General features: G+C 40.4%; 1 protein-coding gene across 1 annotated transcript in view; it reads left to right on the top strand.

The window, feature by feature from the left end:
• Positions 1-20069, top strand: part of LOC136863722 (zinc finger protein 236) — a 795935-nt gene that overhangs the window by 38607 nt on the left and 737259 nt on the right. The window contains exon 3 of the mRNA XM_068226059.1: positions 8982-9134. Within this exon, the coding sequence (XP_068082160.1) occupies positions 8982-9134 (153 nt within the window). The remainder of the gene's footprint in view (positions 1-8981; positions 9135-20069) is intronic.

The raw sequence follows: 20069 nt of genomic DNA on the forward strand, positions 1-20069 counted from the left end.
GCTACCTCCTCTACCATCTCCTCCTCCTCCTCCCCTAGCTCCTCCACCACCTCTGTCAAAGTCTACACATGCACATGTTATTGCTGCACACTCTTGGCTTCAAGAAACAAGACTAAAATCGATGTTGTTAACTTCAACATGTGATTAGAACATTGATGTGTTCAGATCACTAAACAAGTGATCAAGACCAGATCCGAACACGGTACAACATATGTTTAGAACATGTCAGGGGATACCTTTGTTCTAAGAAGATCAGATTGAAACATAACAAGACTAGAATCGATGCCGTTAACTTCAACATGTGATTAGAACATTGATTGATGTGTTCAAAACACTAAATAAGTGATCAAGACTAGAATCGAACACGGTACAACATGTGTTTAGAACATGCCAGGGGATACCTTTGATCTAAGAAACTCAGATTGAAACATAACAAGACTAGAATCTATGTTGATAACTTCGACATGTGATTAGAACATCAAATCAGATTGAAACATAACAAGACTAGAATCGAACACTGTACTCGATGTTGTTAACTTCAACATGTGATCAGAACATTAATTGATGTGTTCAAGACACTAAATAGGTGATCAAGACTAGAATCGAACACTGTACTCGATACAACATGTGTTTAGAACATGTCAGGGGATACCTTTGTTCTAACAAGATCAGATTACAATAGAAGTGATTAAGAATAGAATCGAACACTGTACTCGATACAACATATGATTAGAACATCGATTGATGTGTTTACAACATGTCTGGGGGATACCTTCGTTCTAAGAGAAAAAAAGACTAGAATTCTGAACAGCTTGCGTAAGATAGCGATTGTTATAACCTCCTTTTCATCTTCCTGCTCTGTCAAGGCATAGTTTTATCGAACATACAACGCGATCTTATGCATATCACGTAGCTAATTCGCTCAGTAAACGATATGTATACCGAGCTCGATAGCTGCAGTCGCTTAAGTGGGGCCGGTATCCAGTATTCGGGAGATAGTGGGTTCGAACCCCACTGTCGGCAGCCTTGAAGATGGTTTTCCGTGGTTTCCCCATTTTCACACCAGGCAAATGCTGGGGTTGTACCTTAAGGCCACGTCCGCTTCCTTCCCATTCCTAGGCCTTTCCTATCCCATCGTCATCATAAGACCTATGTGTGTCGGTACGACGTAAAACAAATTGCAAAAAAAATACAATATATAACTTCAGTGATTTTACCTAGTGCGAAAATCAAAACACACTGTACACATGCTGTGTAGTTAACTCGCTCAGTAAACGATATAGCAACACTTCAATGATTTGCCAGTACGAAAATAATAAACACACTGTGCACATAACGCGTAGCTAACTCGCTCAGTAAACGATATAGCAACACTTCAATAATTTGCCTAGTACGAAAATCAAAAACATTCTGTGCACATATCGCGTAGCTAACTCGCTCAGTAAACGATATACAAATCAAAAACATACTGCGTAGCTAACTCGCTCTCCGCACTGCTAAGGCGCTTAGTAATTGCAAATACACTGATATGTCATGCGAAAATCAAGAAAGCACACTGCGTAGCCAACTCGCTCGGTCACACTGCAAATACATCACAACACGACTAGAACACTGATATACGTTACTCTTTTTTTCGAAACACACACACGGATAAGAATGTTGCGAGATACTTACATGTTTAAAACATGGGGGGACGAAAAATCATAAATTATTCGTACGCATGTTATCTCCTCCAAGTTGTAAGACGAAATGGACTCAATACTGTGAGTTTCTGCTATGCCTGGGGAACGGAAGTGGCATGTTATCTAAGCAAAAAATACGCATGACCTTCACGCAAGTCAGACACAATGATGGATACCGCGATTCAAATCGTAGCAACTTATGCCGTCAGGAAGGGCATCCGGCCAGATCCTTATACACGTTGTCAGGAAGACTAATGATCGCTCTGGAAAGGGCTAGCAGCGGCTAGTTAGCCCGCCTAGCATTTGCTATCTTCAGAGCTGCCGACAGTAGGGGTTCGAAACTGCTATCTCCTGAAGTAGCGAGAATGATTGCGGGTACAAGATGTTGATGGTGATTCATCTGTCGGATGGAGGCGTTAAGCTTTGTGCAGGCTCTTTCGACAGGAGTAGGCTATGTGCCGGCACCGGGTTTTACTAGGACATCCAGTTATAAAACCCGCTACAACAGATTTGTCTTACTTCATATTGCGTATACTGTAATTTAAAATCCTAGTCCTTTAACGTTAGGAAGTGCAACCGACCGTAAAACCATGGTTTACGATGTAAGACACTAGATACTGCGATTTAAAATCTTGGTTCTTGCGTCAAGAAAATCATCCAGCTGTAAAACAGATTTTTGCGACTTAAAATCATAGTTTATGCGTCAAGAAGGGAATCTAGCCTTTAAACAATTGTTCGTGATGTGAGACGCAAGATACTGCAATTTAAAAACATATTTCTCGCATCAGAAAGTGCTCCCGGCTTAAAACAAATTCTTGCGACTTAAAATCTTGGTTCTCGTGTTAAAAAGGGCATCTGGTTGTAAAAGAGATTTTTACGACTTAAAATCCTAGTTCTTTACGCCATGAAGAGGATCTAGCTGTAAAACAATGGTTCGTGATATGAGACACAAGATACTGCAATTTAAAATCTTATTTCTTGCGTCAGGTAGGGCAACCAGTCGTAAAACAATGGTTCGTGGTGTAAGACACTAGATATTGTGATTTAAAATCTTAGTTCTTGCACCAAAAAGAGCATCCAGCTGTAAAACCCCGATTCTTACGTTAAAAAGGGTATCTAGTTGTAAAACAGATTCTTGATCCCGGTCCTTTGACGTCAAGAAGGGTAACCAGCCGTAAAACAATGGCTTTTGATGTAAGACGCTAGATACTGCGATTTAAAATCTTAGTTTTGCGCCAAGAAGAGCATCCAGCTGTAAAACCCCGATTCTCGTGTTAAACAGGGTATTTGGTTGTAAAACAGATTCCTGATCCCGGTTCTTTGACGTGAGGAAGGACAACCAGTTGTAAAACAATGGTTCGTGATGTAAGACACTAGATACTGCGATTTAAAATCATAGTTCTCGCGCCAAGAAAAGCATCCAGCTGTAAAACCCCGATTCTCGTGTTAAAGAGGGTATTTGGTTGTAAAACGGATTCCTGATCCCGGTTCTTTGACGTCAGGAAGGGCAATCAGTTGTAAAACAATGGTTCATGATGTAAGACACTGGATACTGCGATTTAAAATCTTAATTCCTACGTCAAAAAGCATCCAGCTGTAAAACCCCGATTCTCGCGTTAAAAGGGCATCTGGTTGTAAAACATATTCTTCATCCCGGTCCTTTGACGTCAGGAAGGGCAGCCAGTCGTAAAACAAAGGTTCGTGATGTAAGACACTAGATACTGCGATTTAAAATCTTAGTTCTTGCACCAAGAAGATCATCGAGCTGTAAAACCCCGATTCTCACGTTAAGAAAGGTATCTGGTTGTAAAACAGATTCTTGATCCCGGTCCTTTGACGTCAGGAAGAGTAACCGGCCGTAAAACAATGGTGTATGATGTAAGACGCTAGCTACTGCTATTTAAAATCCTAGTTTTGCGACAGGAAGGGCAACCAGTCGTAGAACAATGGTTCGTGATGTAAGACACTAGATACTGCGATTTAAAATCTTAGTTCTTGCACCAAGAAGAGCATCCAGCTGTAAAACCCGATTCTCACGTTAAGAAGGGTATCTGGTTGCAAAACAGATTCTTGATCCCTGTCCTTTGACGTCAGGAAGGGCAACCGGTCGTAAAGTAGTGGTGTATGATGTAAGAGGCTGGATACTGCTATTTAAAATCCTAGAAGGGTATCCGGCTCTAAAACAGATTCTTGCGATTTAAAATCTTTGCATCAAGAAGGGCAACCGGCCGTAAAACGGATTCTTGTGATTTAAAATCTTGCGTCAAGAAGGGCAACCGGCTGTAAAACAGATTTTAATCCCGGTCCTGTTACGTTAGGAACCGCATCCGGCTGCAAAACAGGGCTAGGAGCTCCTAACATGTACAGTGTAGTTCGGGTGTTAAAGCTTTAGGAGCAGGCTATGTTCTCGCACCGTGTTACATCTTTTGTTGTTAACATAGCAGGTGCGATCTTTGCTCCACATAACAAGTACAGCTGCTTAGGTAGGGTACTAGCTCTAACTAAAAGAACACTGTCTTTGAAGTTGTATCTGTGTATGTTACAGAGTCAGTCAGAGCGAGGTAAGGAATGCATGCGTTGAATGAAATTGTACACTAGTCTTCCGGCTGTAGTAACCTTCAGCAATCGGCGAGGACACTGTGCGTATGATAAGACACTTGTAACTCAAAGAGCATTTTCTTGGCCGTGTAAGTAATTCCTTCTAGCATTTAGCTGGTGTAAGTTCCTAAGATAAAATATTATGATTGTACGGAGAGAGTAAAACCTAGTGCCAGCACATAGTCTACTCCTATCGTATAGCATTAAGAAGCCTGCACGGTGCCGGCACATAGGCTACTCCTGTCGAAGGGGCCTGCGCAAGGCTTAACGTCCCTATCCGACAGATAAATCACCATCAACAGCGTTATATGCCCTTACTCCTATAGTTTTTAATGCTGGCTTTTGGCACACCCTCTAGTTATTCGAAATTGTATACTACTATCTGCCTGAGAATGTAATATACGACAGTAGGGAGAGGGTAAATCCCGGTGCCGGCATTTAGCCTACTCCTGTCGAAAGAGCCTGCACAAGGCTTAACGCCTCCATCCGACAGATGAATCACCATCAACATCTTGTACCCGCAATCATTCATGCTGCTTCAGGAAATAGCGGGTTCGAACCCCTACTGTCGGCAGCTCTGAAGATAGCAATTGCTAGGCGGGGTAGCTAGCCGCTGCTAGCCCTTTTTTACGCGATCGTCAGTCTCCCTGACAACGTGTATAAGGATCTGGCCGGGTGCCCTTCCTGACAGCATAAGTTGCTACGATTTGAATCGCGGTATCCATTGTTGTGTTTGACTTACGTGTAGGTCATGCGTATTTTTTGCTGAGATAACATGCCACTTCCGTTCGCCAGCCATAGCAGAAACTCACAGAACTGAGTCCATTTTGTCTTACAACTTGGAGAAGGTAACATGCGTACGAATAATTTATGATTTTTCATCCCCCATGTTTTAAACATGTAAGTATGTAGTTTCTCGCAACATTCTTATCCGTGTGTGTGTTTCGAAAAAAAGAGTAACGTATATCAGTGTTCTAGTCGTGTTGTGATGTATTTGCAGTGTGACCGAGCGAGTTGGCTACCCAGTGTGCTTTCTTGATTTTCGCATGACATGTATCAGTGTATTTGCAATTACTAAGCGTCTTAGCAGTGCAGTGAGCGAGTTAGCTACGCAGTATGGTTTTTTATTTGTATATCGCTTACTGAGAGAGTTAGCTACGCGATATGTCCATAGTGTGTTTTTGATCTTCGTACTAGGCAAATTATTGAAGTGTTGCTATATCGTTTACTAAGCGAGTTAGCTACGCAGTATGGTTTTCTGATTTTCGTACTAGGCAAATCATTTGAAGTGTTGCTATATCGTTTACTGAGCGAGTTAGCTACGCAGTATGTGTACAGCGTTTTTTATTTTCGCACTAGGTAAAATCACTGAAGTTATATATCGTTTACTGAGCGAGTTAGCTACGTCATATGCATAAGATCGCGTTGTATGTTCGATAAAGCTATGCCTTGACAGAGCAGGAGGAGGAAAAGAGGTTATAACAATCGCTATCTTACGCAAGCTGTTCAGAATTCTAGTCTTTTTTTCTCTTAGAATGAAAGTATACCCCAGACATGTTGTAAACACATCAATCGATGTTCTAATCATATGTTGTATCGAGTACAGTGTTCGATTCTATTCTGAATCACTTCTTTTGTAATCTGATCTCCTTAGAACAAAGGTATCCCTGACATGTTCTAAACACATGTTGTATCGAGTACAGTGTTCGATTCTAGTCTTGATCACTTATTTAGTGTTTTGAACACATCAATTAATGTTCTGATCACATGTTGAGGTTAACAACATCGAGTGCACTGTTCGATTCTAGTCTTATGTTTCAATCTGATTTAATGTTCTAATCACATGTTAATGTTAACAGCATCGATTCTAGTCTTGTTATGTTTCAACCTGATCTTCTTAGAACAAAGGTATCCCCTGACATGTTCTAAACACATGTTGTACAGTGTTCGGTTCTAGTCTTGATCACTTGTTTAGTGATGTGAACATATCAGTCAATGTTCTAATCACATGTTAAAGTTAACAGCATCGATTCTAGTCTTGTTATGTTTCAATCTGATCTTCTTAGAACAAAGGTATCCTCTGACATGTTCTTTTTTTTTGCTAGGGGCTTTACGTCGCACCGACACAGATAGGTCTTATGGCGACGATGGGATAGGAAAGGCCTAGGAGTTGGAAGGAAGCGGCCGTGGCCTTAATTAAGGTACAGCCCCAGCATTTGCCTAGTGTGAAAATGGGAAACCACGGAAAACCATTTTCAGGGCTGCCGATAGTGGGATTCGAACCTACTATCTCCCGGATGCAAGCTCACAGCCGCGCGCCTCTACGCGCACGGCCAACTCGCCCGGTCTGACATGTTCTAAACACATGTTGTACCGTGTTCGGTTCTAGTCATGATCACTTGTTTAGTGATCTGAACACATCAATGAATGATCTAATCACATGTTGAAGTTAACAACATCGATTTTAGTCTTGATATGTTTCCTTTGTAATCCACAAGTCTAAACTTGCACAATGATGTTATCGCTGCAGACTCTTGCCTTCACGATGCGCGTTCGATAAAGCTATGCCTTGACAGAGGTGGCGGAGGAGCTAGGGGAGGAGGGAGAGGAGGTGGTAGAGGAGGTAGCCATAACAGCCACCGCCATCTTGTGTAGTAACCTCTAAGTAGTAATTAGCGTCGGGAGGGGCATCTTGTTGTATGGCCTCCTTCAAGATGGTAGACGAGAGGTTAGGTTCGCAAATGCATTAAAGTTGATGATAGCTAATGGAATTTCAAATTATCCGTCACTACAATTCAGAGGTAGTAGCTAAGATAGCAGTAGGGTGCTCTGTTGATTAAAGATGGCATCTGGATTAAATTTCAAATTGCCGCCACCACATGTTAAGTGTATGTAGCTATAGATAGCAGCACGATGCTCTGTTGATTAAAGATGGCAGATGATAACTAACAGAAGTTTTTCAAATTATCTGCCACCACATGTTAAATGTATGTAGCTAATGATAGCAGCACGATGCTTTGTTGGTTAATGATGGCGGATGGAATTGCCCGCAAGATAGCAGCACGGTGCTCTCATGATTAAAGATAGTGGATGACAGCTGTCAAAAACGCATGTAGATTTTAAATTTCCCACTACCACAACGATAAGGTTTAGTATCGTAAAGATAGCAGCACTGAGGTAAGCGATGCAAGATGGCGGATAACAGCTGACGGAACTGCCTGCTCTTACGATAAAGATAGCAGCACAGTGCTTTGTTGATTAAAGATGGCGGATGACAGCTGTCAAAAAAGCACGTAGGTTAGTTTCCAAACAAGAGCACGTGGAATTTTTCAAATTGCCGCCTCAAAGGTAAGTAGCTAAAGAGGGCAGCACTAAGGTTAGCGATGCAAGATGGCGGATGACAGCTGTTACGTAGAAATTACCCACTACTACGATAAAGATAGCAGCACAGTGCTCTGTTCATTAAAGATAGCAGCCTGTCAAATAGAATTTTTTAAAATTGTCTGCCTCACAGGTAAGTAGATAAAGATGGCAGCACGATGCTCTGTTGATTAAAGATGGCTGCTTGTCAAAACATCACGCGGGTTTGTTTCCAAACAAGAGAGCTAAGGTGGGCAGCACGATGCTTTCTTGATTTAAGATGGCTGCTTAAAAAAAAAAGCACTTGGGTTTGTAAAGCACGTTGAAATTACCGCCACCACTTTTCAAAGATAAGTAGCTAAAGAGTGCAGCACTGAGGTTTGCGATACAAGATGGTGGATGACAGCTAACACAATTTTTTTAATTTCCAGCGATGTTGTAAAGAGTGCAGCACTAAGATTTGCAATGCAAGATGGCGGGTGACATCTGTCAAAAAAGCACATGGAATTTAAATTACCCACCACCACATTTCAAAGGTATGTAGCTAAAGAGGGCAGCACGGTGCTCTGTTGATTAAAGATGGTGGATGACAGCTGTCAAAAAAGCACGTGGATTTGTTTACCAATTCAAATCTCGCGCAAGTAAGGTTTAGTTGGTTGCACTGCGGTTTAGGCCCGTCAAGATGGCAGCACTGAGGTTAGCAATGCGTTGTTGTCGATGATAGGTGTCAAAAAGCATGTGGCTTTGTTTACCCATTCAAATCTCGCTCTAGTAAGGTTTAGTTGGCGGCACTGAGGTTTAGGCCCGTCAAGATGGCAGCAGTGAGGTTAGCGATGCGTTGTTGTCGATGGCAGCTGTCAAAAAGCACATGGCTTTGTTTACAAATTCAAATCTCTTGCGGGAGGAGGAGCGGGCCCCTGGGAGCCCTGCGGCGGTGGTGGCCGCAGAACCCGTGATTTATACTACTAGTATCCTACCAACAAAACTGTAGATATTTAAACCAAGAAATCAAATATTAATTCCCATTTCCCCCAACCCAGATGCGAAACTAAGTAAATATTACCTACATAACCTGGAACATGTAATCTACTGAACACCAACGGAACTTCTCTCTCTCTCTCTCTCTCTCTCTCTCTCAGAAGGTGGCCATGGCTTGAATGCCAGCCATTTTTGAAAATAATAGTTGAGGAGACAAATCCTTCTAGTTTAGATTCCATGTAAAACTGGCTCCAAGCATTTCTTTTCTTCTAAGTGTTGAGATTGAAGAGTTTTATTTACTGTATTTATGACCTTTCCCTCTCTTGTTTTGATTTATAGTTTGTTATTGAATGACTGTTTCAGATCCTCTAGAAGATGCAGCTACAACCTATATTACTGTCCCTCTTCATTTCTTACATGATGGGTCTCTTCTTGAAACAGGCTCTTCTTCACATAACTTAATACTGAAGAATATTGCAGGTAGCACTGTGTTACTTGGTGGATCTAGTCAAGTAAGTAAAAACTCACAGTAATAATGTTCTTGAGGTGATCTAATAAGAAACGGAACAAATATATTTGAATGCACACATTTGCAGAAATAACATGTAAAAATAATTTAAATATGCACCACAAAGGAGCCTTCGCTGAGATGCACTTGCGATAGAAGGCACTCGGCTCAAACAGGAATTTGTTCATAAACTGTGCGGTGGTCCCGTCTCATTTATTTCAAACAAGCTTACGGAGACATTTGACTTAGGGCCGGTTCTACCATCTGCTGGTAAAGAGGCTGGCAGCTGCCCGGGAGGTAATCCACCTGGGGGTGTAAATCAGCTGGTACTTTGCCTTGCATGCAACCACCTCCGTGCAAGCGCTGGGTAGCTACCTGGAGCTAGACACCGATATACGTCGTTTTCAGCGACTTCTCGCTTTCGAGTGTGGTCCTATCTATCGTCCGATGTATGAAGCTCATTTCGATTGTCTTATTTTCCTGTGCTTGCATCTGTTGATTATCACCAAAAAGCCTAATAAGGGGAGTCGTAAGAGTTATGGACAACGATTTATGTCAAGCTTTCATGATTTTAATCTATGAGCTTCAAAATCAATACCTAATTGCAATTAAAATCTCGAGATTACATTTTCTTACGCCAGTTATAACCTGTCATGTAAGGCAGCGTTTTTGGAAAGTATTCTCGTAGTAGATTGATCAAGTCGCTCACTCCGTAATAGAAGGTACGTAGGTTTTCATCATCTTTCTAATTTACATTTAAAAATCTATTTTCGTTCCCTGCCGTTGTTCTTAACTCTTTTTTACGCGCTTCCATATACGTATATACACCCACATCTTCCTTACGGACTTATTGCCTTTGAGCATTCTATCTGCAGGCTTCTGTGAATTGATTAAGTATCTCCACGATGCTCTATTGGCAACTAGTTCTGTGACGTCGTTTAGTTCCACATGTTTCCATTTATTGATAATGCTTTTCATTCTAATGTTTAACTTTATGAAAATAAAGTTGGAAGGTACTGTTAAAAAACTAATCTGGGTAAATATCCATCCATTCATAGGAAGAGGAATTCGGGAATGGAATAGTTTCCAATTTCTTCAAAATCATTTACGAGAACACTATGTAAACAACTGATAGGGAATCTGCTACCTGGGTGACAGTCCTATATGCTATATTAATCGTAACATCACCTTCTATAAGTAGCACACATATAGGCACCGTGCAGATAGATCGAAATGCTACTACTAGCGCTACATAGTGGCCCGTTCTGAAACGAGGTGAGGTGTAGTGCGAGAGTCTCAGTACAACATGCGTGACATTCGAACAAATTGCGGGTTTAAAGCGATTCAATTCGGGGATCTAAGTGAATCATCAAGCAATAAAGGAAGAAACCTTGTTGTCAGTGGCCACGTGAACGGCGTTGAAGAGTTAATTTCGAATGGTTTTGGATACATCACAGGAAAAGTCACCCGGCAAACGTCTGGCAATTTGCCGCCTTATATCGTGAAACTTGAGGTAGGCAAGGTGTAGTTAGGTAACAATTTATAAAGTTTATTTAGTAAGGATTACTTAATGCATGTTTGCTAAGTTGTACGCATTTTTATTTTGTGTTCAGGTTGACCAGAATCGTAATGTCTCTACCAGCGAATGTTCCTGTCCTGCTGGCGCCAGAGGAACTTGCAAACACGTGGCTGCGGTAGTGTATTATATAAATAATGAAAGTGTTGTTTCCAAAACAGACCATCCGCAACAATGGGGAAAACCGAGCCCGAAAACAATGTCAATAGAAAAATATAGAAAAGGCAAACTCGTAGAAGAACTGTTCGGTAAAAAGACTTTGAAGACATCTCTTCCCCCCTTCGAATTAACTGAGAATATTTTAAAACACATCCCTTGCAGTCTTCGTACAATGCTTCGAGCAGAAGCAAGTACTGAAATCGAACAATCGTGCAGGGCCGTAGTCATCTCATTGATAGGGTAGTGAATGATGTGGAGAGAGAAGAATGTGAGGAAATTGTGACACAGCTATTACATTTACAAGTCTCTAACGACGTGCGCTTGTCAGACAAATACACCTTTCGCACTGTGAGTGACGAAATGTTTTTTCCAGCAAAGTGCAGGTTGATACAGATCATATAATTAAAATCTCCCGGGACACTCTATCTCAATCAGGAAGCCCTCGATGGTTTCAAGAAAGAAAGATAAGAATATCTGCTAGCACGAAAGCACATCGGATCAAAACTAGGTGACATAACTTTGATACTTTAGCTCTCGCATTTGTAACTGAATCTCCGATTGGGGGAGCTGCTTTGAACAATCTTTTTTACGGAAGTGAAATGGAAAGTGATGCAATAGAATGCTATGGAAGTTCATTTGGTGTTCGTGTTATTCGATGTGGGTTAATAATCCACAAGAAACAACCTTGGATTTGTGCATCTCCAGATAGCATAGTTCTCGGAGGAAATGTAGCTGACAGAGTGTTAGAAGTTAAGTGTCCATCTTCGTGTAAAGATTAACCAATAGTAGATAAGTCAGGAAATGTGCGAGTACGTTATCTTTACTTTGACGAGCAAAATAACATACAGTTAAAGACAAGTCATATGTATTACACACAAATACAAATACTGATGTACATAACTGGCTTGGAAAAATGTGATCTATATGTACATAGCAAAGCAAACAGTTGACAATACCTATTTATCAGGACAATAAGTATGTCGAGGATTGTCTCACCAAATTGACAAAGTTCTATTTCAATAATTACTTGCCAAACATTAGCGGTATTCCTAATAATAATAATGGTAAAAATAATTAAGTATTTATTTGTCAATTCTTGTTTTTTGAACGTTGAACAGATCAAAATGTAAATAAAGAATATATAAAACAAACTGATGGTAGAACAATTCTTAAACTATTATTTAATTATTGGAGGTTGCAAATTTGTTAACACGCAACACATATGCACGATGTCATCCACGTGTAAAAAAAGTTCTGTTGGCAATTTTTGTAATATATTGTATATTTTAATTCTTTGAATACACCCTTTTACGTGAATTCTAACACTCGCAATATTGTAAGTACTCTCAACTTCCTCAGCTGTTAATCTCCCGTCATGTAAGAACAGTGGTGTCACGGTTACGACACCGCAGCCAGGTAAGTTAGTTCTGATGCCAGGAAATCCTTTATCAGCCACGAACTCATCGCCAGGTTGAAGGAAAGTTAATAAACCACTGTCGGTTGTTATGAATGAGTCGCTAGCTCTTCCACCGTAACATTTAGACTTAAAGGCGATCATACCACTAGGCGTGATTGCAATTGAAACTTTTGCAGTGTAGCAACTCTTGTATTGAGTATAGAAATACACTCTCTGATCTACTTGGGGAGGCTGTTTAACCCTAAATTCCGTGCAGTCAATAATGACTCGACAATTACCGTAATTTCTCTTAAATGCTGGAGGCATTGTTTCTTGAACACTTTTCTTACTAGGCCAGAATATGAAATGTTTCGTACGCAGTGTCAGTTGCATAACCACGGTCGTATAAATACGTGAAATTGTTGTCCTGTGAACACCGAACAGCACTCTCAAAGTAGAATAGGACAGTCCGGTTTTCATTTTCACTAGGAAAAACAGTAATCTGGTTTCTTTACATAATTTCGAAACGTTACAGTTTGGTAATAACGCAAGCAGCAAGGCAAAGACGTTGAAGTTCACACCTGTTAAATCACGCATTTGTGTATTGTTCCTTATGGAAACCTGGACCCTGATCGTCTTCCGTTCCACACATTTTATCACGTTTCGTAATGTCCCCTCCCAGACCGAAATTAAGTGGAATAGGACAGTGTATTTACGTCGTTTTCATTTATTGAACAAGAAAACATGAAGTCTGAACAATGAAAATCAGATGCCTCTGTTCCCACGGATGCGTCCTTGGTTATGTTACTTGGGCAAACTGTTCTCGAAAATTTTCCGTCTGATTCTTCCTTTTCTAATCGCTTGAGTTGTCTGTGAAAGTGCTGTAAGCTGGGTCGCAGCGACACATTCCTCTTCTTGTATTCATCCGGAAATATTGTCGGAACATAGGCTGGACTTAGTGGGTGTCCAGATCTTCTGTTTCCGACGAAATGTGCACTACATATTCTTGAATAAGTCGTAGGTTGCCAAAGTGATCCATCAGTGCTAAAAATTAAAACCAAAATGAAATTAAATCGAATCAATTGAACTTATTGCAAACGTGCAGTACGTATGTGTAGACCTACTTACTTCGTTCGGTTAACTATTTCTATCCATCGCCTCCTTCGGTACACTTCTATCGCTCGTTTTGGAAAACAATAAAATTGTACTTCACTTCCTGTATTTGCGTAAGTATTGGAACATCCGACAACACAACGATTGCGTTTACTTGATCTCCTTCTCTCTGCCATTTTCATCGGAGTAACTACACGCTCACTCATAACAGAACAGCTACTGCGAGTCTGGAGTCTGCCTCACTTGTTGTTCTCCGCCCGGCCGCTAGAGCGATACGCACGGTGCCTATAAAGCATGTTCCTAGTAGACATAATATTGTGATTAAATATTTCAATGAAATATATTATTAACGAAAGAACGTATGAAAAGAGGCATACAGATTAATACAACGTTTATAATGAAAATAAAAAAGATTTGTCAAAATGAAGACCCGAACCTGCATACCTCGTATTATGAACTGAGCGCGTTAGCCATTACACTACGAGGAAGCTTGTGCTAATTGGGATACATACACTAAGTTATATCTGGTGTCTGAAAACTGAAAAAGTAGAAAATTAAATCTCATTTGAAATGATTTCCAAATAGGTTTTGGTTTTATATACTTTTAGACTTTCTTTTCGAAAGCTTGACGTATAAAATGTGTTCCCTAGGCTACCAATGCGATAGGCTGGTGTGACCGTTGCAACTCAAGGGAAGCATTAATGTTCAAAATCCTGCAGTACAGTGTCGATCACTGTTACGGTATAATGCTTTTTTCGGTATTGTAAGCTAATTTGAGTTGTATGTCACCAGAAATACAGCTAATAATGTTCAGCTCTCAAAACTTGCCCGGCAGGTAAAGTCTTATCGGGCCCTCGAAGTGGCTGATAAATTACGCGCCGCGTAACTACGATTTATGCTGCCGATAGCGCTACCTGGGTGTGGTCGAACTGAAACATAATTTTACGCAGTTACGCGCTACTTTACCAGTAGGTAGTAGAATCGGCCCTTAGTACTGCTTGGTTTGTCCATAACAGCGCTTGTAGTTTTGGAGGAAGGGGAGGGGGAGTTGAAACTAAAGATGAGAGGAAAGTATTAAGAGGTGTGAAAAACACAAGAGAACAAATATGAAAACCTTTTCCACTGGGGCTTATAAAATAACAACCATGCACTGAAAGGTGTGAAAAGATACTAGACAAACCTTTGCATGGGGGCCCATAAAATTACCAGAGTATTATTGCATATCACACTCTTTCTAAAACAAATGTTAGTAGAAGCCTTTTATTGCAGAATAGTGGGTTATTAAACATTATTATCTGGTCACACTCTAAGACAATGAATTGAAGGTTCACTCGACCATGTACAACTGCATGGTGCGAGGATTGACTTTGGCCGCCATTTTGAACAAAACTTTGACCAACTCGAGTGACTGAGTCGCAACTTGAAAGTGCGAGTTTCAACATTCGCGCCACCTCTGCGCGCTTAAAGCTGAGGATGCCAGTCCACTTTCTGACAGATGTTAATTTTGTCTTCATTACTAAGGAATTTCATGACTATTATCGATATCCATAACTGGGCTGCTACCCTTCACTGTACCACTCAGTGCAAAATACATTTTTAACTTCTGAATGGAATGCAAAATACAAGTTCAAACAGGCTCACTGTGCTAATGAGCAATCTTGCTGCTAACCGGGAAGCAAAACTTAACATTCCTGAGGCTAACGGTTTGCTGCCCGAAGATGTAACTTATGCTGTGAAGAAATAAAATTCAGGAAACTCAATCGTCAGAAGTTACCAGTGTTTCGCCCAGAGTGCGGCATGGGCTCATCAGTTGGATACCGCACCTTTTCCAAGACACTGGCCGGCTAGCACGCCGGTAGCGACACCACTGCAAGCCATACATGTGATAAGCACAATGCAGTGCCAACGTACTAGGGGAGAATTGCATCTCCACTTGCTACATTGCCCTCCCGGGCTAGCATGACCAAAATATGACTTCCGATTGAGATAGCTAGAAATAAAATTCAGGAAACTCAGTCGTCAAAAGTTACCATTGTCTTGGAAAAGGTGCGGTATCCAACTGATGAAGAAGTGATCTCATGATGCTCCCAACCAGCACGTCTAAGAAGTACATTCATACATTATACTCTGACAGTTGTAAATCATTAGAGAGAATTCCTGTATCACTCTTGTCCTGGTATTCCATCTGGCATACATTTTGCAGTAACATAGAAGTTCAGAAACCTAAGACTGATCCTTGTACAGGGGCTTTTTTATGGCCTGCTCCGTGTGTCAGGAGAACACACACGGAAGGTGATAGCGCGGCTGGGTGACTCATTTGCCGAGAGATATATTGCTTCATGACCAGCTAAAATGATCTAATGCAGTACGGTAGTGATAACCATTGCTTCACACACAGCAATAGTTCAGTTCATCTGTGGCATTGGTAGCGTGTTCAGTGTGTTCGCTTTAAAATAGCGTAGTTTCTGTAGGAATACTAATCGTGTGTTTAACGAGTGATGTATATAGTAGAACAGCATGTATTCATTGTGTTGTGCTATGCAAAGCATTGTTCTTATACAGAATGCCGCTTTTGATTCATTCGCAAATTTCCTGGAATCCTCCCTCCCCATAGGAGTACGGTACGTAGATTAGTAAAGGAGTTCTGCACCACCCATTCTTAACAAGAAATCATGCAGGAGATGAACCGTTTTAACAGAGGAAAAGCTTGATGAAATAGGAGCTCTCTTGGAAAGAACTCCAACAAAATCCCTGTCACGTCTCGCCGTACAAGCTAATGTGTCATTATCTTCTGCCCACAAAGCAACAAAACTGTTAAAAGCAAAACCGTACAAACCCACCCCTGCCCAATATTTAAGAGGACCTGACAGTTTCGCTAGGGTTCGGTATTGTAACTGGTTGCTTCAGTCAGTTCACAATGGGTATGTTGACCCAGAACTTTTATTTTATAGTGATGAAGCATGGCTACACTTAAGTGGCTATGTAAATAGTCAAAGCAATCGCCACTGGTGTGCAGAAAATCCCCACCAGCTGCATGTCCGTCCACTTCATGATGTAAAAATAGGAGTTTGGTGCACAATAAGTGCTTGCAGATTTGTAGGATCTATATAAATGCTGATCGATATATAGACCTCATTCTCAGACCATTCTTTCAAGAGCTGACGGAAGAAGAAAGGAGTAATGGTTATTTTATGCAAGATAATGCAACAGCATACACTGTTAATCGGTCTATGGAGGTAATACGGGAAGTTTTCGAAGATTGTGTGGTTAATTATTGCCCTAGATCTCCTGATTTAAATCCCTGTGATTAATACCTGTGGGGGATGCTGAAGGGAAAAAGTGTATGTGAACAATCCTCACACAAGAGAACATTACACAAGTTATTTCGAACATCGTACAAGCTGAGATTCGTTGAGTGTCTGCAAACCTATTTACGAGGTGTCAGGCATGTTTGACAGCTGAGGGACAACATTTTGAACATCAAATGTAATTCACTAGAAATGGATATCTATAAGTGTGAATTGCCATGAGTAGTGGGGAGGAAAATTGCGCATTATACCGGCTAGCGACCGAGTGTCATTGCGCCAGCCGTGCCGTGCTTTGAGTGGTGCTGCCGAGCATGATAAAGAAAAGACCCTGTATGACGTGTAGAAGCAATCAAACTGTAATCGGGAAACTGTCAATTATGGATGAGGAGGAAAAAAGATTAATCTGGTGGAGAAGGCCATACAATATCTTAATCATGTCCAAGCAGAGTGGACTGCTTATAAAGACACCATAGAAAATTGTAGAAAAGGGATTTAGACAACTGGAAACGCCTTTGTATCTTGGGCCACATAGCTGTAACACATACAAAGGCACAATGCATTATAGTTTTGATTTTGCCCAACAGGTGCACTTACCATACGATCCACAAGAAGTTGGACCCACTTTCTTTCTTACAGGCTACAAAGTGAGTCTCTTTGGTGTAGCGTGTGAACCACTTAACAAATTTGTTTTGTACAGTATTCCAGAAGCTTGTATTGCGGGTGAAGGAGTAAATACTGTCTTATCCCTTGTACATCAATTGTAGGAACATTTTTCATTAGGTGAGAGGAGCATTTAGAATTCCATGCTGATAACTGTGTTTGGCAAAATAGAAATGTCTTAATGAGGTACCTCATGTGGTGAGTTATGACAGGAAAGAACATCAGTTGCAAAGTTGCCAGTGGGATACACAAAATTATTACCCGATTTGTATTTTGCTTGTTTCAAGAGAGCATTCCACTAAAAAGAAAGTACAGTAACTGAAGATATAATTAATGTCGCCCGTAAAAGTTGTCAGGTTTTAGATCTATTATTCCTGTAGCTGTTGGCACAGAATCTAGAAATGTAACAATTCCTACATATGACTGGCAAAACAAGTTCCATGCTGGAATGAGAAACATTCCACAAATAACCCAGATACATCACTTTATGTATATTGAAGAGCACCTTAGTATAGTGTTGACAAAGAAATCCTAGTTTCTGATGAAATACCCGACATCATCCTTCCAGAAGATCCACCGCCTGACTTCAGTGACCTTCCGCAAGTCATCAAACCTCAAGGACTTAGCATTGATAGACAGATGTATCTCCTTGAAGAAATTAGGCCCTTCGTATCAGAAGATAAGAAAGATATATTATCCGCACACTTTATCTTGGTGCATTTGTGTACGGGGGTGAGGAGTAAGGAGGGAGCTGTCCCGGTATTGATAGTGCTGCCTGGTGCTGCCAACTGAATGAAAATGAAATCTGAATTGAATCGAGAATATGATCGATCGATATGAAATTTCTAAACCGTCATCATCTTAAGCCAACAACTATGTCACATACACATTATATAACATTATAAAACATTTCTCGATGCGAATCTTGTTCCTAGCATGAATTCTATACTTTGGCTTTGTTGTGTAAACAACAGTACTAGTACGTAAAGTGTACGCCAGATGTCGCACAACGATGCTTAAGCGATTCATAGTTTGTGTTTCAAAGGTGGCCAGTACGAATCTCGAAGATCGCCGAGGTCGACCGATTCAGCACTAGGGTGTAAATGCACCAAGATAAAGTGTGCGGATAATACTATGTCCTGCTGTAACATCTTTCCCTGCTCCAACAACGCCACCTCCAACCACCTCATGTGAAAATCTTACGGAGCTAGCTTCTGTTTCTCCTCCTGTGCCAATAATTACACCATCATGATCTTCAAAAAGTGTAACGCCTATAAAAACAACTAAGGCTCCGAAAAAATTCTCCCCAAAGAAGAGGTCTCTACCCACCTGCAGCTACTGGGGAGAGGTAGGACATCAGGACCACGCGATGAAAGGGCATATAATATGTCAAAACGCAGGCTTCAACATGAATAGCTGATATTCCTGTCTTATGCTGGCTGTGATTAAACGATCATGAAGGTATGTGATAATTTTTGTGAAGTGCAGTAGTGTAACAATTAGTTGTCTTGAGTGACCTTCCGCGAGTCATAAAACCTCAGAGACTTAGCATCGATAGATCTCCATGAAAAAATAGACCATAAATAATATCTGTTGGTAATATTCATTTTTAAAAATCTGCATAAGAATACTGGTGAACATGAAAATGTAAATGCTAGCGTAACTTCCAAATAGTTTAGTAGTTATTTGTGTCACAAAGTAACCAAATTTTTAAACAGCTCTGCTAAAAAGTTATGAAATGTATGTTGTAACATCCATGCTAATAAAGCCTTAATTTCTTTGAGAGGCATTCAATTAAATTACATTATATTAGTTACATATTATGGAATACGACAGTACCTTTATCTCAGTACCTGACATGTGGTCCCTTTTCATATCCATGCACACATATAGAGCAATAAAATTATTTATCTATTGTTGACCCCTTCGTTACATGATGATGGACTAGTCAACCATTACCACCCAGATTTCCACACACCATCATAGTGGAGTTAGTGCATGGTGTTTCTTATTATGGATCCATTCACACTTATATGATGCATGGTATTCACAAATTTAAAATGTACATGTTGAATCATCATCAGATGAATGTGAATTTTATCCATGTTTTGTAACTATTAGTATATTGATCTTAAGTTAATTCTGGACAGCTGAAGATGGCCTAATTTGGCCAAAACATGTCCTGTAATTTTAATAAGATGTTTTTACAACTTTGAAATAGTAACTAATAAGTATTGGCTAGGTGGAACCATTATAGTAATTTTTCAATTTGTATTACATAATTGTCAATATGGATCCAAAATGAAATTTACTTCATGTGAAAAGAGGCATGCAGGTAAATACAACAGCTAATTATGAAAATAAAAACATTAGGTATAATAAGGACTCAAACCTATGTACCTTATTTTACAAAGCTTGGGGCAATCCTCATATATATCATGCTTTTATCAACATACTAAGCTAATTTAATTTGTATGTCACCAAATATACAGCTAATAAGGTTCAGCACTCAAAACTTCCCTGACAGGTAAAGCCTTATCGGACCCTCGAAGTGGCCAATAAATTACACGCCGGATAACTACAACTTTATACTGCCGATATAATTTTATGCAGAGGGCATGTTACATGCTACTTTACCCGTAGGTGGTAGAACTGGCCCTTATTTAACGTTCAGGATGTTTTAGTGTTTTGTTTTTGACTTGACTCTGTATGGCGAGGCTCACTAGTGTGA

This window comes from Anabrus simplex, chromosome 2, assembly GCF_040414725.1.
Source record: "Anabrus simplex isolate iqAnaSimp1 chromosome 2, ASM4041472v1, whole genome shotgun sequence".
NCBI classification, from domain to species: domain Eukaryota; kingdom Metazoa; phylum Arthropoda; class Insecta; order Orthoptera; family Tettigoniidae; genus Anabrus; species Anabrus simplex.